The sequence below is a fragment of the Lactuca saligna genome, chromosome 3, assembly GCF_052625555.1.
Source record: "Lactuca saligna cultivar CGN05327 chromosome 3, ASM5262555v1, whole genome shotgun sequence".
NCBI classification, from domain to species: Eukaryota; Viridiplantae; Streptophyta; class Magnoliopsida; order Asterales; family Asteraceae; genus Lactuca; species Lactuca saligna.
The window spans coordinates 53,234,377-53,262,039 of NC_136419.1; the positions used below are offsets into that span (position 1 = coordinate 53,234,377).

Sequence of the window (27,663 nt, forward strand, 5' to 3'; positions counted from 1 at the left end):
CACTTACTCCTCGACCCGGATCCCGCTCGGACTCGCCGAGTTCATCCTTGGACTCGCCGAGTCACCCTTAAAATTAGGGTTTTCTTTCTTTTCTTGGCCTTTGAAACTTTGGGTGTTACAACTCTCCCCCACTTAAACTAAACTTCGTCCTCGAAGTTTACTATGATCCACCGCCTGCGATCTGCCTCCAATACCCCACCATTCATTCTAACACCAGCTGCCTACCTTCGCTGGCCTTCCGCTCAGTCATTCATACTAATGTCAATCCTTATAGATAATAATCTCGGGTCCATCCTGACCCTAAACATTCTGGAAACACAACTTACTCAACCGACAATCTTTCTGGTAATCTCCAAATACTGCACTGACCCCGTAGGGGTTCACCCCTTCTTTCCTTGCACGATTTCCTTGCCTTCCCAAGGCGATGCTCCATAACCATCTATCTCCTCTGCCACTGTGAAGACCCTATCTCCACCAAATGTATTACTCCCGCTACTCCCAGTACGGGTCATCATCGCCAGTATCCACTGGGCATTCTTTCTACTATCATTTGGTGTCGAGCACTCCACGATCGACTAACTGAATTCCACCATACGCTGCATACTCGCACTGCTACTAACTGGAAATCCTGCTATTCCTTATCTGGCTTCCAGATAAATTGAGACCACCCTGGTCCCTACCAACCTATCAATATCTGCATTACCGGCTCCCACCGATCGCTGACTCAACACAACCACTAGTCGCTCCCAGCGACATTCGAAGAAACTTCAACCACCTATACTGCGCAATCTATTCTACCATGCTTGCACTACAATTTCCTGGGATCCCCGATCCCCTTATCTAGACACTATGATCCTTACCAGGTCCCACCTGTGCTGCTAAAACTCACGGGCCTCGCCCACGGGTCTCACCCAACCATACTACTAAGCAACCCTGCTCTAGGTCTCACCTATACTACTATTCTCATACGGGCCTCGCCCATGGGTCTCACCCGACTAGATCCTAGAGCGGCCTCTCCCAAGGTCTCACCTCTCAAGGGCTATACAGGCAACTCCTTACCATTCTCATCTATTACCCATTCCCGATCCCTATCTGAATGCTAGGAGATAAGGGCCTCGCCCCGACTCCGCCAACGAAGCTAGTACAGAATGCTACGGCTTACCCGCAGTCTTACATCACCTTTTACACACTCGAACTAATGGGGAGTTTCTCAAACTCCCAACCCTGAACTACTCAATCCATCAAACGCTGAACTACTTCTTTTCCTTCTCAGAAATCACGTACTCATTTTGGATTTGCGTGCTCTTACCCTTGTACATTCGGAGGGTTCTCCCCCACTTCGATCCTGCTCACACCTCGCTGCTTAATGAATAGAAATCCCAATCCTTGCTACCATTCCATAATTAATCTGCTGAGGAATCCCATGTTTACCATAGCTAGGGATCTAACCAGTCCACTTCTAAAACTTATACGGCTCCGAACTAGCGAGACATACCGAGTCCCTCCAAGGCATGCTACAGTTACTGCACCCTAAGTTACCTTCTTCGATAGAACCCATCCGTTAACTACTAACCAAATATCCAAGGTATGCAGATGGCATATAACTCGATCACAATCAAACCACTCAAAAAAATAAAATACTCATACCGATAATGATGCAGAACCATAACACTATAACATCACGCACAAACAAAAGAACTGAAACGGAAATCGCATACCTGCAACGTCCGGCGCTGCTCGCGTCTCCAAGGTAACCATCTGAAAATCCCGGCCTCCTACCGCAGGCGCCTCTGCATGGCCCTGACAGCCGTCTGTGATCCTCAAGGTTGCAGGGGCAGGTGCCATCACTCGTCCTGCTGAAAACAAACTGGGGCACTGGGCCTTCTTGTGGCCCCACTGATTGCAGTGAAAACATATCAAGTCTGATCCCTGAGTGATGGTAACAGTACAATCTATGCTAAAATGACCAGTCTGACTGCACCTGAAGTAGTCAGACTCACCACCACTATCACTCCTGCATGCGCCCCCGTGCGCCCTGCCACACTTTCCGCATCGACTGCGGTCCTGATAATCCCTCGATCTCGAATCCGATCCCTTGGGCCTTTTGCCCGAACTCGCGGCTACCTGAACCTCATCCGGCTTCCTCTTCTGGATCTGCTCCAAATCAATTTCCCTCTCCCTGGACCGAGAAATCATATCTTCCAGCGTTTTACAACCAGACCTGCTCACGAACTCCCTGATGTCATCCATCAGCATCTCGTGATATCGGGCCTTCTTCATCTCCTCATCCACGACATACTGCGGAACAAGAAGGGATCTCTCCATGAACTTGGCGGTGATCTCCGCCACAGTCTCAATGGTCTGCGTCAAATCCTGAACAAGGTAACAGTGAAGAACCGTTACCCACTCCCGAGTATTGATGACCTCTTCTACCAGCTTCAGGGGGGATCTTGGTTTTCCAAGATAGATTTGCGGGCAGGCTACCATTAGATGAGGGTCAGAGATGAGGACGTACATAAGACTGCTTTCCAGACTCGCTATGGCCACTAGTTCGTGGTGATGCCCTTCGGGCTCACTAATGCTCCGGCCGCGTTCATGGACCTCATAAACCGCGTATGCAGGATGATGTTGGATCGGTCTGTGATAGTTTTCATCGATGACATCTTGGTTTACTCCAAGACACAGGAGCAACATGAAGAGCATCTGCGAGAGGTTTTGGATACCCTGCGGAGGGAGAGCTTGTATGCCAAGTTCTCCAAGTGTGAGTTCTAGTTGCTCGAGGTGCAGTTTCTCAGGCACCTTGTCAATCGGAACGGTATTTTGGTCGACCTGGCCAAAGTGGAGGCCATGATGAGATGGGAGGTTCCGAAGTCTCCATCTGAGATTCGGAGTTTCCTAGGATTGGCAGACTATTACCGAAGGTTCATTCAGGACTTCTCCAAGATAGTCGTGCCCTTGACCCGGCTGACGAAGAAAGCCGTTGTATTTCGCTGGGGGCCTGAGCAGCACGCAACATTTGAGACTTTGAGGTGGAGAATATGCGAGGCGCCGATTCTAGCCCTTCCAGAGGGCGTGGAGAATTTTGTAATATACTGCGATGCGTCCATTTCGGGTTTGGGCGCATTATTGAAGTAGAAATGACATGTCATTTCCTACGCCTCAAGGCAACTAAAGCCTCACGAGGAGAATTACCCGACGCATGATTTGGAGTTGGGGGCGGTTGTCTTCGCCATCAAGATTTGACGACACTACCTCTATGGGGTCTAATGTACCATTTACACAAACCACAAGAGTTTGAGGTACCCCATGGATCAGCCGAATTTGAACATGAGGCATCGTCGGTGGTTAGATGTGGTAAAGCATTACGATTGTGAGATCCTTTATCACCCGGGGAAAGCTAACGTTGTGGCCGACGCGCTCAGTTGCAAGGCAGCTCCGATCAGGGATATTTGTTTGAGGATGACGGTAGTGACTCCGCTGTTGGAGCGGATCCGAGAGATGTGGGTCGAGGGTTTGAAGGAGAAGCGCCGGAAATGCGAGCGGATCATAGGCCAGGTGGCCTCGTTTAACTATGATAGCCGCGGGTTGCTGACCTTGCACGGGAGGGTCTGGGTGCCGTACTGGGGCGGAGTGCGACAGATTTTGATGGATGAGGCCCACAATTCCAGCTTAGTAATACACAAATGAATTGCATATCACGAGTGCAAGCAACAAATACATTCATTGTTATATCACCTTTTTTTTTTTTTTTTTTTTTTTTTTTTTTTTTTTTAATCTAGGTTTGTTTTACTTTAATACATGGACACTTATGTATGTTCCATTTATTGCTCCTAAACATCCCTATAATCAAAATTTGCCCAATCTATTGCTCCTAAGCATCTCTATAACCAAAATTAAATCTGCACGGGAGTTTGAATACTAACCTGAACCATTTTTATCTTGCATCTGTTGAAGTTTTCGAGATCAAGTTTCTTAAACAATTCTTTTTCCAATAGAATAACATTGAATACATTATTGAAATGTTCACTAATTGTCTGTCCCTACAAATCTGAAACTTCGCCACACGTTTTTCACATGGTGGGAAAAAGCACACAAAAGCATCGCCAACTGTATGTCGATTTGGAGCTACATTGAGGCTTTTAACTTGCCATCAATCTCAACCATGCAACAAATCCTAACCAACACTATCCCATTCAATCTTAAGTGTTGGATCCTAAGTCTTATCACATTCTTACACTAAATTTTTCATATATATATATATATATATATATATATATATATATATATATATATATATATATATATATATATATATATATATATATATATATATATATATATATATATATATATATATATATATATATATATATATATATATATATATAGGGTTGTACCAAAGTGATTATCGCATTCCATATTGTACCAAATGCATCAAGTTTCTTTTGTTTTTTTTTTTCGTGTATTTATTTTAAGATGAGACATAACTCCAATACAAGTAAATTCTTGTAACATTAAACACATAATTTTGGAGGTTATGTTGATCGAAATAGTTGAAGTAAATAAAAATTACAACCGTGGCTTCATGAATAATGTAACACAACAATGTTTTAATGTTTTATGTAATACGAACAATGTCGTGTTTTTTTTTAATTAACACGAATACGAACAAATTAAAAAATGACAATCAGGACAGGACACGGCAAAGATAACATAAAATTACAATTATTTTATTTAATTAATATTTAACAATACATAACATGACAAACACAAGAAACACGAAAAACAAATGCTAAATCGTGTTAATTTTGTGTCAAAAATTGAACACGAACAAAACACGATACGATATCGTGTTTTTTAAACTTGACACGACTACAACATGAACATGAATTTAGATTTCAATTTCGTCTTAATTTCGTATCATGTATTTTTACCGTGTCGTTTCATCAACTAATAAGATAAAAGACGAAACGGACAGAAAACAAAACAGTTGAAAGAAAAGTAAAAGTAAGGCATAGAAAACACTAGACAAATCAACGACCAAGACTTGTATTGCAATAATTCCAACGATGGTCCGGTGTTTTAAAAGCATGCACATAGTGCGTTCTAATCAGCTACATGTATCTCTTTTTACCTTTATCTCCCTCATATCTTCATTTTTCGAATCCCCCATGATTATTTTCATCAAGGTTCCAGATGAAACAAGTACTCAAACAACAGATATTACTGTTCACCTTGTTGGTGATTTTCAATGGGTCGTTTTGTTTGGACCCATTCTATGAAGATTGTGTCCCGAAACATTGTGGCGATGGTATGAGCATAAGATTTCCATTTTTCATTAGAGGTTTACATGAACCGCATTGTGGGTACCCGGGTTTCGAGCTGGTTTGCAACGACGATGGCCTCCCGGTTCTTAATATATCTGGAAATTACTACTCATTTGAAAATATCGACTATAAAGCAGGGTCTATGCGCTTGCTGAATTACCCGACCATCACTTGCAACTCCTCAATCACAAACGTAACACTTGGTGGAAACCTGTTTTGGATGGATCGCAGCTCAACTTCGGAACTTGTTTTTCTTACGGATTGTACTAAGGAAGTGCCCAAGAATCTGACGAGGTATATGATTGGGTCTTGTGACCCAGCCGTCCAGTTGGTTATGCTTAGTGATGACTCAAATTTGGGGAGCGCAAAAGAAGTTTGTACTCAGGTGGTTGTGGCGCTAGTGGAAGAGCAGGATGGAGAAAGGCGGAGGAAAGTGGTGGTGGACGGAGGAAATTATGCGGAGGTAGTGAAGAGAGGCTTTACATTGTTCTGGTCTGCACAAGAATGTGTCGACTGTGAGCGAAGTGGTGGGAGGTGTGGATATAAATGGTTTCCATTCCAGTTCCTGTGTTTTTGCCCTCAATCAATCCAGCCGGCGAGTTGCCCAAATGGTAAGGTCTCTTCCTTCATGCAATTGGGAATTGGGGATGCAAAAATGACTATTTTACTGCAGGCTATTGCCAGACCAAAATACTTTCATTTTTTTTTTTGATTATTATTATTATTATTATTATTATTATTATTATTATTATTATTATTATTATTATGTAGTAATAATAATAATAATAATATTTTTTATTGATTATATGTTACATTAACTTTGTTAAAGATTTTTTTTAATTGAACATGATTTTTTATAAATTATATTAACTAATATGTTATATACGAAAAAAATTATATTGTCATTGTCTTAGATTTTTTCTTTTGATATCAATTATATTATTTTATTATATTAAACCGTTTAGTAGTGAGACCGATATCATTCAAGCTTCGTCTTTATAGGATATTCCGAGTAAAAAACAAGATGACGACATTACCAACTCGTGACGGAATATAATTCAAATATTCAATCTACAATAAAGTTATTACAATTATAACGAGGACATTAATATCTCTTAGAATTATTAAGAATTTTTTTTTTCAATAAAAATAACAATAACAATCTAATATAATAACAATAATAATCTTTCTTAGTAAATCTTCTTTAATAAATGAAGATTTTTTTTAACACTTGTTATAATCTCATTCAAATTGGCAAATGTTATTTTATAGTTATTTTAAATTAATATTTTTTTTACATGTCATTTTATGAGGTTGTCTATTTTATTAAATTTTACATAATATTTTAATATAATATTTACAATAAATATAGTAATAAATGGATATAGTTTCATTAATAACCTTACTTTTTAATTTTAAATTTCTTAAAATTAAAACTAATTAATTTCTTTTCTTTATTTATTTAATTTGTTTAAATTTAAAAGATAAAACACATTTTCATTATAATAATTCACTAGGTGTAAGATCCATATATTACATGGGCTAATTAAAAAATTAAATATAAAAGTCTAAATATTTAAGAACTTTGGATTTATAAGAAAATAAGAAAATGAATTATTAAAATTGATTTTTCTTTTAAATTTAAATAAATAAACTAATGAATTTTATTTTGGAAGTTTCAAAATAATAAGGTAAGCCCATTAATAAATTGATATTCATTTATTGTAATTATTACATTAAAATATTATGTGAAATTTATTAAAATAGAAAAAACTCATAAAATAACATGTGGAAAAGAAATTAATTCAAAATAACCACAAAATGACATTTGATAAATTAAATGAGAGTGACATGTGACAAAAAAACCCTTCATTTAATAAAATAGTTTATTTTTCTTATTTTCTTATAAATTTCAAATTTCAAATATTTTGACCTTTATATTTAACTTTTTTTTTTTAAATTAACTTATGTAATATATGGGTCTAACAACTAGTCCATTAATAAAAAAAACTATAATAATAACAACAATAATCAACTTTGGCCTTCCTTCACTACGAAGATACACCAAGAATCACTTATAAGCTCAAAAATTCTCTCCAAAGGGTTAGGGTTACTAGATGGGGGCTAAAGGGGATGGAGGTTGGTCATAAGAAGGTCCTGCATAAGTTTAAGTCCTTAAATAAGGCTCAAAACCCCACAATTAGGGTTTGCACCCTGCACGGTTACACCATGTGTGACCTGCGTTACGCACTACTTAGGGTATAAAACCCCATGTGCCTTGTTTAATGAACTACACCCTGTATACTTAGTCATCTACACCCTGTGTAGATCCATAACTCCAAAAAAAAATATAAACTTTAAAATCATAAGGAAATGTACTTGAGGAACGGGTGTTACAACTTTCCCCACTTGAATCAGACTTCGTCCTTGAAGTCTACTGCTGCAAGAAACTTTGGGTAATGTTCTCTTATCTCCTTATCGGGTTCCCATGTCCATTTAGAACCCTCTCGGTGCTGCCATTGCACCTTCATCAGCTTCACTACCTTGTTGTGCAAGGTCTTGGTCTTCCTGTCAAGAATCATCATTGGTCTCTCCACATAGTTCAAACGCTCGTTCACTTAAATATCCTCCAATGGAACTACTGCAAAATCATCAACCAAACACTTTAGCAGCTGAGAAACATGGAAAGTGTTGTGGATCTGACTAGGCTCGTCAGGTGAATCCAAATGGTACACATCCCTGCCCACTCAAGCAACAACCCTGAAAGGACCAATATACTTAGGGCCCAACTTGCACCACCTCCTAAATTAGATGACACCTTTAGAAGCACCGTGTCACTAACCTGGAACTCAAGATTGGAATGTCATCGGTCTGCGTGATCTTCTGATGGCTCTATGCAGTCTGAAGCCTTCTGCGCACCTGCTGAATCGACTCAGTGGTATTGAGAACTACCTCAGTACTCCCCATAACCCGACGTCTAACATCGCCCCAACAAACTGAGGTCCGACATTTCCTCCCATAAAGCATCTTGAAGGAGGTCGGTCAACACTGTCATGCTAACTGTTATTGTAGAAGAACTTGAGTAAGAGTAGATACGAATCCCAACTCCCACCAAAATCCAACACACATGCTCGTAGCATATCCTCAAGTGTCTAAATCGTTCACTCGCTCTGCCCTTCAGTCTGGGGATGATAAGATGTGCCGAAATGCAACTGAGTGCCCAACTCCTTATGGAATCTCTTCAAGAATCTGAAAGTAAAACAAACATCCCTATTAGAGACCACTGATATGGGAACCCCATGAAGTGCAATAATCTCTCATATATAAATATCTACTAATTTCTTTGTAGAAATGCTCTCAAATATGGGGATAAAATGCATACTCTTGTTCAATCGATCCACAATGACCCAAATCAAATCCAACCCTCGCACTGTCTGCAATAAGTTCGTAATGAAGTCCATGGTGATCTCCTCCCATTTCCACATGGGAATGGGTAACAGATGCATCTTGTCGTGGGGTATCTAATGTTCGACCTTAACTTTCTGGGAAGTCAAGCACCGCTCTACAAACCAAGCTATCCTTCTTATTACGAATAAATACGAGATGACGAATGCGGAATATCAAGAACAATCAAGATTCAATCACCATAATATGCAAGCAATCAGATAAAGGTTTTGTGTATATTGATTATGATTTGAACGTACAAAGAAAACCATAATCTAGAAAAAGTTTACATCAAAAGCTAACCAAATGATTATTTATAGGGAACATAAAATATTTACCATAAATATAAACCAATGCCTTAATATAAAAATAATGTCTTAGAATAGCTCGATGAAGAACTTCTATTGTAAAGGCACCGTAGGGAATCATAAAACGATTAACCCTAAAAAGGTTTCCCTAAATAACCAAACATGCCAAATCAGTTTCAACATCTCAAATACTCAACAATCTCCCCCTAGATCCTGAAACCAATGAAGATCACGATTTTCGATCTTCTTGGCATTTCTCCCCCTAAATTATGAGACTCATCAACACATGGGGTTTTCAAAGCGAGAGAAACAAATATCATTTTCCAAATACGAACTCCCCCTTGAATAATCATCACTCCCCCTTGAATCTTCAACAAATATCATGGAGAGAATCCGAAAAGTTAAGAAGAATCATCAACACTCTTCAAAACCCGTCAGATTAGATGAAATAAATCTTTTTAGAATATACTTAATTCACAAAAATTAAAACCGGAAAAATAACAAAAATTAAATTTTTATTTTTCGATTTTTAAATATTAGATAAAAATAGAATAATAAGCAATTATTTAGAAGGGATTATAAAGAATAAGACCAAAGAAAATGATAAGAACTGAAAATATTTTGGTAAGAATAGGTAAAAATGGTAAAATCCAATAATTTGTGAAGAATAAAGAAATTGGGTATAATTTGTCAAGTTTTGAAAATTCTAATGATAAAACGCATGGATTTTTAATGGATTTAGAAATGGGGTTTATTTTTACCAAAATGTGTAACCTCTGAGGACTGAATTCGTAAATTGAATCATCTTCAATAATTGAACAGACGACGCTTTCTATGACTTTAAAAAGTCAAAACAGATACGAAACAAATTCGTTCTTTCAAATAGACAATTCCGAAACATCAATTGATTCTGATGTTAAATTTCTTTAGTAATTCCGATCATGATGCAGTCAACAATTTCCGATGTCGCGTTCTTCAATTCTGATTTTGATTTCTGATTTAAACTTCCGATGATGAGACGTTGAGTTATCAATTAAGAGTCCGAATCCATGTTGTGAAGTTCCAATTGTGGTTTCTAAATTCCGAATGTTCGTTTACAGTTGATGCCGATTGCTAATCTTTATTCTAAAAATTACGAAAGCAGTTTCCGAGCAGACTACTGAAGCTCCGAATATTGATTGCAGTTTTCGTATACGAAGATCGCCTATGTACTTCCGAATCGATTTCAATATTGAGACTGAAAGTCCGATAGCGAATCGGTTGCAACATCCGAACCTAGTACTGCGAATGCCTCCGAACATTCGGAGGTATTCGGAGACGGACGGTAAAATCCAAAACCGGGTACTTCGAATTCAACTGTGAGATTAGAACTCCGACGCCGAATCCAAAACTCCGAATTCAATTGTAACCTCCGAACATCCCCAAAGTGAGTCAGTCGGTTTCGAGAGCACAGGTTCGCATTTGACGTTCGTGAGAGTTAATTCCAAACAAAGGCTCAGATTCCGATTGTGACTTTGGTTATACAACTCCGATTTACAGGAATGAACACAACCACGACTGGTTGGCTAAAGGCTCGAAAACAACCCTCGTATTTTTAGTAAAATGATAGATTTTGCCCATAAATCCGAAACTAACAAATTATGACCAAAGTTTCAATAAATTCCGAATGTAACTCCCATTTTTCAATAGTTCCGAATCTGACTCTCCTAATTGTAGTATACTGACAACTTCACCCCTTTTGCTAAAATATGTCAGATGACAGCGCCATTTTTTTTTTTTTTTTTTTGCAGAAAATGTCTTTTTCCACCCACTTTTTCAACTTTTCACATTTTTATCATTACCAACCATTAAAAATCAATAAGAATTGATTTCTTCCACACAATTTCATATCTTTGAATAAATTATCACCAGATTTCATCAAATTTTGTCACCATTTTTTATTTTTATTTTTTATAAAGGTCAAAACTCTTAAGACACATTTGGTACTCATTTAATATTGAAGTTGGTTTCTTGCACATCCACTTATTTGAAGAAAATTGATCATCCTTTGAAAGTAATATCCGCTTTTTAGTTGGAAAACAAAATTTTCCAAAAACTTCATTAAACCAATCAAATATTCTTTTCTCTTTCCTCCAACTTATAACATCTTTATTTGAAGAAAAATAAGAATTGAAGTTTCTTTGAAGATTCTTGACTTTAGCTTCCTGAACCTTTTCACATGCATTAGGTACTTGTACCTTAGCCATCCAACCCTTCTTTATTTTACTCTTGTTTTTCTTGTTCTTCTTGTTCTTTCTTTCTTTAATTTCTGTTGAATTCGCTTCAAAAGTAAATATTCTTTGATAATGATAAATTGTTTTAACAAATCTTTATCTTCCTCTACACGATTACTTTTAAATCCACCACAAGAAATCTGTGTGAAATCACCAATTTTCTCATCAACATAGAGATTATACATCTCAATGGCATTCTTCAACATATATTGCTTAGGAACATCCTACAAAAATATCCTTCTTTAAGAAGAAACTTTGGATCTGTAACTTTTAATCCTAGTCTTTTAATGCCTTTTAACACAATATAATCCGCCATTAAATCTTCAACAAGAAAGAAAACTTGAAGAGAGAGAAAGTAGATCTGATAACAATTCTAGAGAGAAAACAGATTTTAGACGGTTTTTAGAGAGATAAAGTAGATCTGAACCCAAATACTTTGACAAAACGCGAAATTCTTTTTCTTTTTCCTCCAAAACACAATTCAAGAACAAATCAGATGGAAAAAATGAGTATAAGATAACAGATATGAATAAGATTTTGCAATAAAACGAGGTATTAGACTTTTTCTTTCCAGAAAGTTTACAAAACTTGAAGAACAATGTGAGATTCATGAAAAAATATCACCATGAACAAGATCGATTATTGCAATAATCGTTGAGATCTACAAGAACCCGCTCTGATACCACTTGTTAGGAATAAATCCGAGATGGTGAATGCGAAATATCAAGAACAATCAAGAATCAATCACCATAATATGCAAGTAATCTGATAACGGTTTTGTGTATATTGATTATGATATGAACGCATAAAGAAAACCCTAATATGGAAAAAGCTTACATAAAAAACTAACCTAATGATTATTTATAGCGAACATAAAATATTTACCATAAATATAAAACCAATGCCTTAATATAAAATCAATGTCATAGTAGAGCTCGATGAAGAACTTCTACTGTAAAGGCACCATAGGAAATCATAAAACGATTAAACCTAAAAACGCTTCCCTAAATAACCAAACATATCAAATCTGTTTCAATATCTCAAATACTCAACAACCTCAAATCCCTATATATCTTCATGGCCCCTGGGTGGATTAAAAAATTCGATTTGTGAGACTCCTCTAGTAGTGTCTGTCTAACCCTACCAATAACCGGGAACCAAACCCTACCACACTGAGTTAATAAAGCTCAACTGTCCCTGACAAATAGCAGAATCTAACCCTTGATCCTTTCCTCCTTCCCGTTTTCCTTTTTCAACCCTTCCACTTGTGCCTCTTTGATCATATCAAATAACGGAGAAACAATAACCATCCTTAAAAACAAATCTCTGATAGGTGTACTCGTAGACTTGCGACTCAAGGCATTAGCCACGACATTGACCTTCATCGGGTGATATAGAATCTTACAATCATAATCCTTCACCACATACAACCACTTCTACTGTCTCATATTTAGATTTGGCTGGTGTAACACCGTAAATTTCAAAAAAAAAAATTCAAATTTTCGTAAAACATAATTCATTTAATATTCATAAAACATCCATAGTTAATTATCCAATGCAAGTAAATACAAAATCCCAAGATCCTAAATGTATAAACTCCAAGTGTGTGTACGGATCAAGCCGGCGCCTTCCCGCGGTCGTCACTAGTACCTGAAACGATAACACCAAACACTGTAAGCACAAAGCTTAGCGAGTTCCCCAAAATACCACATAAAACACATATTAGCCACTCGAGGCTATAACTCCGTGGGTCCGTGCACCCAAACTCTGTGAACCCTCAGGTTCTAACTTTGTAAACATGCACAACATAAATCACATAGAAATAATGCAGTACAACACATCACATACATAGCATACAAATACTCTATCACATAACTCTGGTCACCTACTCAAGGTAAAGTATAGTGAGAAGACTCACCTCGCGTCTCGGTAAGTCGTGAATTCCTGAAATCACTAGTGCTCGATCCCCCGAGCTAAAGTCCTCCTAAATCACAATACATCTCTAATTAACACTTTCCCTACTAAGGTTGACTACACTTTAACAAGTTAACTTAGGTCAACGTTGGTCAACGGTCAACGATCAACTTTGACCGGACTCGGCGAGTGCATTAGGGCGACTCGGCGAGTCTGAGCGTATACACTGATTTCCCCGAAATCCTCCCTTGACACGTCGAGCATTCTCTCTAACTCGACGAGTTCCACCTGGCATGAGTTGTAGGACCACCACGACTCAACTCGCCGAGTCTCAAGAACAACTCGGCGAGTCCAGCTTGACTCAGTCCACCTGTCCACTCTGATTTCCCCATGACTCACTGAGTCAACCCTCCCCAACTCGGCAAGACCACTCGCTGTGTGGTCGGACAACATTCATACGACTCGCCGAGTCTATTCTTCGGACTCGGTGAGTCCGTGCCATGCAATGACTCAAACTTGCTCATAAGGTCAGATCCAGTCCATTAACCCATAGATCCAGTCCTTCCAAGCTTATCTAGCATGTAAAGTTACAATCTTGATGCACATACAATCTCTATATGACCATATATGATGTTTTTGACTCAAATACTACAACACAAGGTCATAAACTCCATTGCTATACATAAAGCTTGATGAGTGAGGCTCTCTGGACCTCTATGGATCCAGATCCAAAACCTCAACACAAGGAGGGAACCATTGGGCATCAAATCATCCCATAAATGTCCATAAGAAACCCTAGATCCCATAATACTTCACAAAACAGAATATAAACCGAAATCATACCTCTAGATTGATGATCTAAGCTTCAAATCCACGAAATAGCAACCTCCTTTGCTTCCTCTTGCCTAGAATCTTCTCCTTCTTTGCTAAATGACACACACAAGGTCAAGAATGCTTCCTTACTCTCTCAAAACGTTCAAGCACTCAAGGGTTGGGTGAGCACAAATGACGGCCATAAGGCCCTTTAAATAGGCCTCAAACCTCGGAAATTAGGGTTTCATCACACAGCATGGACTCGCCGAGTCCACTCTTGGACTCGTCGAGTCCGGACACGAACCCGTGCCCAAATCCGCGGTCCAAGTCGGCGATTCTGGGCTCCAACTCACCGAGTCCACTCACAATTCCATAAATAAGTCCAAAATAAATACTTGGAGATTCCGGGCTGTTATAATTCTCCCCCACTAGAACTAGACTTCGCCCTCGAAGTCTCACTCTGAAAATAACTCTGGATGCTGCTCTCGCATCTCACGCTCCGATTCCCACGTCATCTCGGACCCCTTCCGATGCTGCCACTGAACCAAGACCAAAGGTACCTCCTTGTTCCTCAGAACTTTGATTTTCCGATCTCTGATGGCCACTGGTCTCTCAGCATTATTCAGGCTCGCATCTACCTGAATATCATCTAATGGAACCACTGTCGACTCATCGGCTATAGACTTCCGTAATTGCGACACATGGAAAGTGTCGTGAATCTACCCCAACTCTTCTGGAAAATCCAAGCGATAGGCTACCCTGCCTACCCTTGCGACTACCCGAAATGGTCCCATGTATCGGGGCCCCAACTTGCCCCTCTTCCTGAATCGGATCACTCCTTTCCAAGGAGAGACCTTCAGGAGTACAAAATCACCGACCTGGAACTCAAGTTCGGACCGGCGTCTGTCTGCATAACTCTTCTGTCGACTCTGAGCAGTCAGTAACCTATGTCTGACCTGCTGGATCTGCTCTGTCGTTTGAAGCACTATCACCGTGTTGCCCATAACACGCTGTCCGACTTCTCCCCAACAAATGGGAGTTCGACACTTCCTCCCGTACAACAGCTCAAAGGGTGGCATACCGATGCTCGAATGATGGTTGTTGTTGTAAGATAACTCGGCCAACGGCATATACGTATGCCAACTTCCCCCGAAATCCAATACACATGCTCGGAGCATGTCCTCGAGGGTCTGAATCATCCGCTCACTTTGTCCGTCTGTCTGGGGGTGATATGTGGTACTAAAATGTAGCCTAGTACCCAACTCCTCATGGAACTTCTTCCAGAACCTGGAAGTGAAACGCACGTCCCGGTCGGAGACAATCGAGATCGGCACTCCATGCCGCGATACCACTTCCCTCACATATATCTATGCTAACTTCTCTGCGGAAGAACTCTCACTGATGGCAAGGAAGTGAGCGTTCTTCGTCAACCTATCCACAATCACCCAAATTGCATCAACTCCCCGAGAAGTCCTTGGCAATTTGGTGATGAAATCCATGGTGATCTGTTCCCATTTCCATTCGGGAACCTCCAATGGCTGCAACTTACCATGCGGCCTCTGATGTTCGGCCTTAACCTTACGGCAGGTTAAGCACCTCTCAATGAACCACACAACATCTCTCTTCATACAGGGCCACTAATATTCCCTCCTCAAATCCAAATACATCTTAGTGGCCCCGGGATGGATCGAGAATTTCGACCGATGAGCCTCTTCCATCAAAATGGCACGCGCACCTCCCACGAATGGTGCCCAAATACGCCCCTGAAAAGTCATAAGCCCCCGACCATCCGTAACGAACTCCGATACCAGTCCAACAACTTGCTCTCTCTTCTGATTTTCCGACCTCGCTGCCTCAGCCTGTGCTCCTCGAATGGTATCCAACACCGGAGTCATCACGGTCAAACGCAAACATACATCTCGCAATGAGGCATTCTCCGCCCGGCGACTCAGGGCGTCGGCTACTATATTAGCCTTGCCCGGATGGTACAGGATCTCACAATCATAATCCTTAACCGCATCCAACCACCTCCTCTGCCGCATATTTAGGTTGGGCTGATTCATCAAATACTTCAGACTCTTATGGTCGGTGTATATCGTACACCGAACCCTATACAAATAATGGCACCAAATCTTGAGGGCGAACACGACAGCCCCCAACTCCAGGTCATGGGTAGGATACCTCGACTCATGAGGCTTCAACTGCCTCGATGCATACGCTATCACATGCCTTCTCTACATCATTACCGCTACCAATCCCAAAATCGATGCATCGCAGTATATAACAAAATCCTCCATTCCCTCCGGGAGGGCTAACATCGGGGCCTCTCATAACCTTTGGTGAAGCGTCTCAAAGGAGGCCTGCTGCTCGGGGCCCCATGAAAAAGCAACACCCTTCCGGGTCAACCTAGTGAGTGGCACTGCGATCTTAGAGAAATCCCTGATAAATCAGAGCCCTGGTTTGAGGGATTCGGACACACCTTCGGGGGTGCTCGAACTCAAATCGAGGGATTAAAAGATTTTGGAAAGAGAAAATGTTTCAAAAAGGGTTAAGTAAAGGGTTTTAAGAATGTATAATGTGTGTGATGTACGCAACCGGCCAAGCTCAAGTAAGTATTCCCCAGTGTACCCATACAAGTTTATTTATGTATATCAGTTTCTGTAGAACAACATGCTAGAATAGGACTAAGGATCTAGGAGTGATGCTTTATGTGCCTGCTTTAGGTGCTTCTGTATATGAAAGAGCTGCATGCTAGAGCTGAGTAGACAGCAGTAGGGTAGCCTGTTTAGGTTATTCCTGATAGTATGAGTTTAGCATTGTATGCTAGTTCAGTTATCTCTTCGAGGATAGAGTTGCTTGAGGTTGTTTTCTTACGTCCAAGTGCTGCTTGCTTTGTGCTATGTGGGCCTTGAAGTGATGGGAGTTAACTGTTATGTGAATACGTTTAAGTCACATGTGATTAGGGTTAAATAATCTCAGAGTGTTGGATTTGACTCTATTGCGTAGCTCTTGTTTGAGTCTTAATCGTTGTAGAGATGAGTCCTTTACTCGAAGGATTATTCGAGCCTCAGCGCATGTGATTGTATTCAGGTAATAGTTAATTGGCATCACCAAGAGGCCTTCAGCAGCTGAGGGCTGGGCTAGGTGGAGTTAGAGGTTTCCTAAGGTAAGCCTAGGATAATGAGTAGCGGTGATCAGCAGTAGGGGAAGGGACCTGGTCGAGTCGAGGCAGTCTTTGGGGAAGGTACGGATAGATGTGGAAGGTAGTATGGGCCTGTACTACTGAAAGCAGAGGATCCGTACCCGAACCGAGGAAGGCTAAGATAAGATTAGGGAACTAGTAGTGGGTGGGATCCCTCCAGGGGTATCAGTATCGCTAACAGTTGTTATTTCTTTGTATTTCAGAATGGTGGTACTACGCCCGAGACCAGCAGTTGGCAGTTCATGAGAGGGATCGGGTTCGGGATCAGGTTCGGGATCAGGTTCCGAGCCAGTAGATGAGAGACTACGCGAGTTCATCGCGTCAGAGATCACCAGAGGTATCCTTAAGTCGACCCCCATTATCTTCGGGTCGATCAAGGAAGGGATCATCGAGATGATGGAGGATCGCCTCAGGGCGTTCAGGAGCGACATGGCATCTGGCCAGTCGGGACCTCGCACGCTGTCCTTTAAGGACTTTAGGGGCAGCGGTGCACCGGATTTCCACAGGGTGAAGGAACCCATTGTTGCCAGGCGGTGGATTGCAGACATCGAGTCTGCGCAGTTGACTAGCTTCTGCCCTGATGGGTTGAAGGTGAGGTATGCAGCAAGGTGTTTACGAGATCGAGCTTGAGATTGGTGGGAGTCAGTGAGTGATTCCTTAGGAGCCTCAGCAAGACCACTCGCTGTGTGGTCGGACAACATTCATACGACTTGCCGAGTCTGTTCTTCAGACTCAGCGAGTCTGTGCCATGCAATGACTCAAACTTTCTCATAAGGTCAGATCCAGTCGATTAACCCATAGATCCAGTCCTTCCAAGCTTATTTAGCACGTAAAGTTACAATCTTGATGCACATACAATCTCTATATGACCATATATGATGTTTTTGACTCAAATACTACAACACAAGGTCATAAACTCCATTGCTATACATAAAGCTTGATGAGTAAGGCTCTCTGGACCTCTATGGATCTAGATCCAAAACCTCAACACAAGGAGAAAACCATTGGGCATCAAATCATCCCATAAATGTCCATAAGAAACCCTAGATCCCATAATACTTCACAAAACAGAATATAAACCGAAATCATACCTCTAGATTGATGATCTAAGCTTCAAATCCACGAAATAGCAACCTCCTTTGCTTCCTCTTGCCTAGAATCTTCTCCTTCTTTGCTAAATGACACACACAAGGTCAAGAATGCTTCCTTACTCTCTCAAAACGTTCAAGCACTCAAGGGTTTCTCTCTAAGGGTTAGGTGAGCACAAATGACGGCCATAAGGCACTACTAGAAAAACAGCCTTTTACGACGCTCATTGCGCGTCGTAAAAGGCTCAGACGATGCGCAAATGCGCGTCAAGGAAGGCCCTGTCATAAAGAGAGACGACGCGCTTTTGCGCGTCGTCTATAGACGACGCGCATTTACGACGCTCATTTACGATGCGCAATTACGACGCGCGTTTACGACACGCAATGCGTATCAAGGAAGGCCCTGTCATAAAGGAAGACGACTCGCATTCGCGTGTCGTAACCTTATGACGCGCGTGTTAATGAGACGCAATGCGTATCAAGAAAGCCCCTGTCAAGAAAGGCCATGTCATAAATGAAGATGACACACATTTTTGCGTATCGTAAATTTAAATGTTTAAAAAAAATTATATATTTATTAATTTTTAAATTAAATTTGCATTTAATTTCTCATAATAGAAATAAATTACTTTTTTTGATAGATTTACTAATTTTCAAATTAAATAACACATTAAAAGTCTCATAATACAAAATAAAATACCATAAACAATAAAGATAATTCATTGCACTAAGGACCATGTTAACAAAAGAATATAACATTATATACCATAAGTACCCTCAAGTAATCAATCTCTTACAATGTTACTAAAAATACCCTCAAGTAATCAATGTCTTACAAAGTTAAGAGACTTAGTTGGTATGTAATATGGCACTAAGAATCCCAAGAATTGTTTGTGTTTTTCCTGTTCCTGGTGGATCCTACATGGACAAAAGGTAAGAATTAACATTTTCAAAGTACAATGCCTCAATAAGGAAATCAATGGTAAAAGGCAAATCTGAATAAGAACAAACTTTATACATATATACATGGAAGTATTGTAATACACAATAACAGCAACAAATACCAAATTACCCTTTGCTTACCTTTTCTTATGGCCACCTCCAAAAGTGAGAATTTGATAAAAGATTTAGGTCACACATTCTCTCATCAAGCTCTGTATCCAAAAGTGAGAATTTGATAAAAGATTTAAAAAGTGGGAAAATCTCAAGAATATAGAGGATAATACATTAAGAAAAAAAAATTACTCACAAAGAGCAAGTTTCAACCTTCTTCCCCAATAATGTTTCAAAGCAAAAAGCTCATATATATTGATCTCTGCTAAAAGGATATCTATTGCTTGATGATCTTTCTGCAAATTGAAGTACAAAATATATTAGGCATATGATAATAAGGAGAGAATTATATTTTTGTTTTCGTTGTTTATTTTTAATGCTCCTTTCACTGCTGTAATCCAACACATAACAGGATAAGTAAATAAATAAAAACTAACAGAGATTAATGTTCTCTAAAATGAAGAACATGATATTTGATAAAAGAGAGTTAATTCAAAATTGATGGATGTTTACCATTAAAAAAGGAAAAAGACCATGAAATATGTATATTCCTGATAGCAGAGAAGGCAGTGACAGTGAAAATCTTCATTTATCATGACAGATAACCATCCCCCAATCCTTCTACCCACTTATATACTCTATTGCAACAAACAAAATATATAAAGAATTACCCAAAATGCCCCTCCCATTAATAAGCCCTTTATTCGTAGGATTTTCCCATAATACCCTTATCTAAAATATGTGGCAAGCTTTTTTGGTTAACTCATCAAGTAATTATGTCCAAATTAAGTCAAAAGGAAACAACTATATGTAGCTTTCTGGATTAAGTACTTAACCCATTAAGCCTATTAAGATAAAAAAAGAAACAAAGTAAAACTAATAAAATATCATATTATTTTCCATTCAGATTCTCTCTCTCTCTCTCTCTCTCTCTCTCTATATATATATATATATATATATATATATATATATATATATATATATATATCATTTCACTTTCAAGACTTCAAGTTTTTAAAAAAATAAAAAATGCCAGTTTACAAAACTAAGCAATTTTAAGTTTAATAAAATATGGGAATACAAATCATCAAACTCACATCTGGACTTGTATGGCAATGATTCTTCTCCATTATGTATTCCATGTATCCCATCAAAAACCACACTAGGAGAACTTGTATAGATAAGCCTCTTCACATTAAGTTTAGTACAAGCATCAATTATGTTCTTAGTACTTGTAAATCCAAAAACAAAAGTTAATACTGTCTTAGAAATTAACTAACTATGTTTATTATCTTTCTTTTTACCTGTAATTATTATTATTAAATAATAATTAAAACTTAGGATGTGAACAATAATATATATATCCACGGGACTTCTGTTAGCTAATATTAGTTCATTCACTTAAGCCCTGTTTTTTTTTTCGCATCAAGTGCTATCTGGATAAAGATGTTCAAAAATATTTGAAAAAAATGACAGCACACTTACGGAAGAAGAAGGAAAAAATAAAAATGACAGCACACATGGGAACAAGTTTGACTTCAACAGGATGTAAGAAAGCAATTTTTTCAGCCACCTGAACACAAAAGGTAGTGTGGTATTAGAAGAAAAAAGAATGATGTCATTGAACGTGAGTTTCTTATACCTTCTGCCAGTCAACAAAGTCAATGAGTTCAGGGTCCATGGTTTCTTTTGCAGCTATTTGAAGTATTTTTCCCCATCTTGTTTCTCAAACCTGCATGATAAGAAGGGGAATTCTTGAATGTAATCAAAAATTAATTAACTATAACAATTATTTAACTTTAACTAAACTTTTATTATACTTCAAATGATTACAAAACAAGTAAGCAACAAGACCGAGAAAAATGTTTCAAAAAAAAAGTTGAAAATTATATGGCATGGGACAGGGGAATTTTAGGCATGAGAGAGAGCTTGATGATTTCCCAAATGCTCCTGATTCTCTTTACTTGATGATTTCCCAAATGCCCCTGATTCTCTTTACTGTGAACATATAATTCGATAAGTTATAATTCAAAACAAACCAATTAGCATAAAGAGAGAGCTTACCGGTGGAGTACTTACATTTAACATAGAACAAAGATTTCAAGCAAATAGATTTAAAAAAAAAGATTCAAATCATATCCCAACATCAGATTTCAGCATGAGATTTTAGCAAATATATTTCAGAAAGTATGTTTGTTTCAACAGTTCATTAGTAAACATTTCAACACAAAAAATTAAAGGCAGCAAAATGAATTCAACTAGGATGTTTTATCTCAAGATGAAAATTCCAGCAGAGCAACATAAGATCGACCAGCATAAAAACGATTCAATCAGACAAGTATCTGTTGCATCAAGAAAATATAATTATTCAAGATCAACAACCAATCACTTTCTGTTGAAGCATATATACACACAATTCAGAAACAAATCAGTCAAACCTACATACATTTAGTCCATAGCTCCAAGTCTAGAATCTTTTTATTTGGATTTTTCATGTTGGGGAAAAGGAATACCTGTAAACAACCCATTTCATATCAATACAGATCATTGACCTAGGATTTCATTGTAGATGGTGAGGCTTAAAGGCAAAACAAGTGTTATTAGTGTCCTCAAAGAAATTTTCTTTAACCCTATTAGAGGAATCCAAGAACATCATGGAGCTTCTACCATTACCATTTGGAACAAATTGGAACTTTCCAGTAGTTGGAGATGGTTGAACCTACAACAGAAAGGATCATTTAGTATAGTAAATTACTAATATACCCCTAGTTTATCTAGTGAGCTTACCAATGAGTTGGAAAGGAAAACAGGTGATTCCAGAAAAGAAGTTGGGCTAACACCAGGTGAAAATAAATACGGAGATTGTTGAGTTTGTGAATTAACAGAAGATTTTATAATCTCTGTATTCAACCTAGGAGCAATATGACCAGCTCTAGCTGCCATTCTTTCAACAAGAGGTACCCTTGAGCTCGTTTTTTGATCACCAAACTCACTTGATTTTGTCGCATCGCCATTTTCAGACCCGATTTGGGGATTTGGTCCAGGGAAAGTGAACCCGATGTCTTTATTGGTATCGTTTTTTGGAGGGTCGAGTACTGATCTTGAACCAGGATCATCCCCCAACACAGCTGCAAAAAAAGACCTAGGGCTAGGGCTCGGAGGCATCCAATCGCCAATTATCCCACCATGATCGTCAAAACCACCCATGAAAATCGAAAGCTTTCTTCCTTGATTATCTGTTCAGTGGTTTGTTAGTTTTTCAGACTTTGAAATTTCACACAAAATCGAAACAGTGATGATGGTGTTTTATGTACGAAATCGTAGTGTTTTGGTCGTGTTTTTTTTGGAATCGTCAAGCTTTAAACAGTAATGATAGTGTTTTTATGTACGAATTAATCGATTACGAAATAAAAACAACAAATAAATGTACAGATTTAATTTCCGCTTTTGGTAAAACGATAAACCAAAAAAACATTTGAATCGTCTACCCGATTGAAGTGGGTAGACCACAATAATAGAAGATAATATAGTTTTTCTAAAATGGGAATCGAAAATCGATGATATTCAAACATTTGCTTTTCACATATTCTTGTGGATTAAGCCCAATTTTGCAATCCCGAACCAATAATCGATATCCGAAAACGATCTAGCTAAAGGGAATTTATTAAAACCATAGATCTGAATGGGATTGCAAAATCCAACCAACTTCAAATCAAATCTATCATTTCTTTCACACGAACAATTAAGGGTATAAACTACAGAAACTAAAAATGGAAATCCAGTTGAAGAATCGATGGAATGATTGAAAAAACATGATTAAGGGTTGTGATACGAACCTAGAAAACAACACACAGACAGTCAAGGGTAAGCTGATAACAAAGGAGACCCTTTTGTCTCCTCTGATTAGTTGATTCTCTGTTATTAACAGGCCACAACGCAGAGCACACATCTCTAGGTCCTAAAACATACCTTTGGCAAATTAGATCTAACTGATAGACCATGGGAAGGCAAGAATTTGGAGATGTGGAGGACATCGGTCGGCCGAGCAAGTCGACGACTGTTGTTGAGAAGTGTCGAGATAAAGATAAGGTCGGTCATGTAAACAAAAACATACCTTAATCGTACTTAGGGCTTGCAAATTTGAGCAGTCGTTGTAGTCTCTGGTGACGTGAGGTGAGCCCGAGGTCGCTGGTGGAAAGAGATGAGCCGAGGTCGCCAGTGGAAAGAGATGAGCCGAGGTCGCTGGTGGAAAGAGATGAGCCGAGGTCGCCGGTGGAAAGAGATGAGCCGAGGTCGCCGATAGGAGGTGAGGTGAGGGAGCGAACATTACAGAGAGCACTCCTTGAAAAAGCCCTAGATAATGGTCCCTGTAATGGCGGGGTCTTCAACTTTTCTAATTTTTTTGAACACGAGGTTTTAGATTTGGTCGACGCCATTAATGAGGAGACCTCACATATCAATTACGATTCACCTTCGCTTTATCTTCTTGTTCTCCTCTTGATGATTTCAGACTCCGTCTCTACGACTTTACATGATATTTTTTAGAAAGGAGTCTTTGTGGAGCATCAGGGTTTTTCTTTATTTCATAACCCTCGCATGTACTGGGTTGAGAGAAAACGAGAGAAGCGGAAGCTTGGAAGAAAATAAAACCCTAGCACGTGCTAGAGAGAAGGGAGGTGGCGATGGCTTAGGGTTTACAGAGAGACGGGAGGTAGAGAATGAAAGGAGAACTAGAGGAGAGAGTATCAGAGAGGGGAGAGTGGATTGCAAGGATGAAAGATAGATAGAAGAAAGAAAAAACGAGGCGGGTTTTCAAAATTTTGGAGATTCCGTTTCCCCCCTTGTCTACTAAAAGCGCGTTTCATTAAAATTATAAAGCAACAGCTACAGACGACGCGCGTTTAAGATAAAGTGCCCTCCGTGTTTTTAATTTTTTTTCTTGAGACACTAAATTAAAGGCACTCAATAATGCGTGGCGTAAATCCTTAATTTTTTGGAGAGATGACACTATTTTAAGGGCACGTCCTTTTCCGTATCATTAATCAGTGCGTGTCGTAAAAAGCGCGTCATTAAAGGTCATTTTTCTAGTAGTGAGGCCCTTTAAATAGGCCTCAAACCTCGAAAATTAGGGTTTCATCACACAGCGTGGACTCGCCGAGTCCACTCTTGGACTCGTCGAGTCCGGACGCAAACCCATGCCCAAATCCACGGTCCTACTCGGCGAGTCTGGGCTCCAACTCGCTGAGTCCACTCACAATTCCATAAACAAGTCCAAAATAAATACTTGGAGATTCCGGGCTGTTACAATTCTCCCCCACTAGAACTAGACTTCGCCCTCGAAGTCTCACTCTGAAAATAACTCTGGATGCTGCTCTCGCATCTCACGCTCCGATTCCCACGTCATCTCGGACCCCTTCCGATGCTGCCACTGAACCAAGACCAAAGGTACCTCCTTGTTCCTCAGAACTTTGTTTTCCGATCTCTGATGGCCACTGGTCTCTCAGCATAATTCAGGCTCGCATCTACCTGAATATCATCTAATGGAACCACTGTCGACTCATCGGCTATAGACTTCCGTAATTGCGACACATGGAAAGTGTCGTGAATCTGCCCCAACTCTACTGGAAAATCCAAGTGATAGGCTACCTGCCTACCCTTGCGACTACCCGAAATGGTCCGATGTATCAGGGCCCTAACTTGCCCCTCTTCCTGAATCGGATCACTCCTTTCCAAGGAGAGACCTTCAGGAGTACAAAATCACCGACCTGGAACTCAAGTTCGGATCGGCGTCTATTTGCATAACTCTTCTGTCGACTCTGAGCAGTCAGTAACCTCTATCTGACCTGCTGGATCTGCTCTGTCATCTGAAGCACTATCTCCGTGTTGCCCATAACATGCTGTCCGACTTCTCCCCAACAAATGGGGGTTCGACACTTCCTCCCGTACAACAGCTCAAAGGGTGGCATACCGATGCTCGAATGATGGCTGTTGTTGTAAGAAAACTCGGCCAACGGCAGATACGTATGCCAACTTCCCCCGAAATCCAATACACATGCTCGGAGCGTGTCCTCGAGGGTCTGAATCGTCCGCTCACTCTGTCCGTCTGTCTGGGGGTGATATGGGGTACTAAAATGTAGCCTAGTACCCAACTCCTCATGGAACTTCTTCCAGAACCTGGAAGTGAAACGCATGTCCTGGTCGGAGACAATCGAGATCGGCACTCCATGTCGCGATACCACTTCCCTCACATATATCTCTGCTAACTTCTCTGCGGAAGAACTCTCACTGATGGCAAGGAAGTGAGCGCTCTTCGTCAACCTATCCACAATCACCCAAATTGCATCAACTCCCCGAGCAGTCCTTGGCAATTTGGTGATGAAATCCATGGTGATCTATTCCCATTTCCATTCGGGAACCTCCAATGGCTGCAACTTACCATGCGGCCTCTGATGTTCGGCCTTAACCTTACGGCAGGTTAAGCACCTCTCAACGAACCACACAACATCTCTCTTCATACAGGGCCACCAATATTCCCTCCTCAAATCCAAATACATCTTAGTGGCCCCGGGATGGATCGAGAATTTCGACCGATGAGCCTCTTCCATCAAAATGGCATGCGCACCTCCAATGAACGGTACCCAAATACGCCCCTGAAAAGTCATAAGCCCCCGACCATCGGTAACGAACTCCGATACCAGTCCAACAACTCGCTCTCTCTTATGATTTTCCGACCTCGCTGCCTCAGCATGTGCTCCTCGAATGGTATCCAACACCGGAGTCATCACGGTCAAACGCAAACATACATCTCGCAACGGGGCATTCTACGCCTGGCGACTCAGGGCGTCGGCTACCACATTAGCCTTGCCCGGATGGTACAGGATCTCACAATCATAATCCTTAACCACATCCAACCACCTCCTCTGCCGCATATTTAGGTTGGGCTGATCCATCAAATACTTCAGACTCTTATGGTCCGTGTATATCATACACCGAACCCCATACAAATAATGGTGCCAAATCTTGAGGGCGAACATGACAGCCCCCAACACCAGGTCATGGGTGGGATACCTCGACTCATGAGGCTTCAACTGCCTCGATGCATACGCTATCACATGCCCTCTCTGCATCAGTACCGCTCCCAATCCCAAAATCGATGCATCGCAGTATACAAAAAAATCCTCCATTCCCTCTGGGAGGGCTAACACCGGGGCCTCGCATAACCTTTGGTGAAGCGTCTCAAAGGAGGCATGCTGCTCGGGGCCCCATGAAAAAGCAACACCCTTCCGGGTCAACCTAGTGAGTGGCATTGCGATCTTAGAGAAATCCCTGATAAATCTCCGATAATAACCGGCCAACCCTAGAAAACTCCTGATCTCGGAGGGTGACCTCGGCACTTCCCAACTCATAACTGCCTCCACTTTGGTTGGATCGACCAATATCCCATCCTGGTTAACAAGATGTCCAAGGAACTGGACCTCTCGCAACTAGAAGTCACACTTGGAGAATTTGGCATAAAGCCTCTCCGATCTCAGAACTCCGAGGATCTCCCTCAAATTCTCCTCATGCTGCTCCCTAGATCTCGAATATACCAAAATGTCATCAATAAATACGATCACCGACCGATCCAACATCGGCCTGCATACCCGATTCATCAGATCCATGAATACTGCCGGAGCATTGGTGAGCCCAAAAGGCATCACCACAAACTCATAATGCCCATAACGCGTCCTAAACGCTATCTTCTGGACGTCCTCATCTCGTACCCTCACCTGATGGTATCCGGACCTCAAATCGACCTTGGAGAACCAAGATGCTCCCTGCAACTGGTCGAACAAATCATCGATCCTCGGCAACGGGTAACGGTTCTTGACCATCAGCTTGTTCAACTCCCGGTAATCAATACACATCCGGTGTGAACCATCCTTCTTCTTTACAAACAGAATGGGCGCTCCCCACGGCGAGCTACTCGGCCGAATAAACCCCTTCCCCAGCAGCTCCTTAAGCTGCGAGGATAGCTCTTGCATCTCTGGAGGTGCAAGACGATAAGGCACCTTAGCGATAGGCGCGGCCCCCGGGACCAAATCAATACCGAACTCTTGTTGCCTCACGGGAGGCACCCCCGGCAACTCCTCTGGAAAGACATCCGGAAACTCACGCACTATAGGAACCTCCTCCACCAACCTCGGCCTCCTGGAATCAACCCGCGTATCTGACACGTACGCCACAAAACCCTTACAGCCC

At 40.4% G+C, this 27,663-nt stretch overlaps 1 protein-coding gene and 2 long non-coding RNA genes across 4 annotated transcripts in view; 1 reads left to right on the forward strand and 2 right to left on the reverse strand.

Annotated features, from left to right (window-relative positions):
- Positions 1 to 5,128: 5,128 nt before the first annotated feature.
- The window catches only part of LOC145036566 (LEAF RUST 10 DISEASE-RESISTANCE LOCUS RECEPTOR-LIKE PROTEIN KINASE-like 2.5), a 42,379-nt gene continuing 19,844 nt past the window's right edge, over positions 5,129 to 27,663 (forward strand). For both annotated transcript variants that reach the window (XM_078985029.1, XM_078985030.1), the window contains exon 1: positions 5,129 to 5,938. In XM_078985029.1, coding sequence (XP_078841155.1) covers positions 5,197 to 5,938 — 742 coding nt within the window. In that variant the 5' untranslated portion in view covers positions 5,129 to 5,196. The remainder of the gene's footprint in view (positions 5,939 to 27,663) is intronic.
- Positions 19,150 to 20,656, reverse strand: LOC145036575 (uncharacterized). The gene is made up of 4 exons (XR_013678477.1): positions 20,520 to 20,656; positions 19,636 to 19,718; positions 19,453 to 19,523; positions 19,150 to 19,287 (listed from the first exon to the last, which is right to left on the reverse strand). It is a non-coding gene; the product is annotated as an uncharacterized LOC145036575 (long non-coding RNA).
- Positions 21,003 to 22,277, reverse strand: LOC145036576 (uncharacterized). The gene is made up of 3 exons (XR_013678478.1): positions 22,210 to 22,277; positions 21,936 to 22,141; positions 21,003 to 21,154 (listed from the first exon to the last, which is right to left on the reverse strand). It is a non-coding gene; the product is annotated as an uncharacterized LOC145036576 (long non-coding RNA).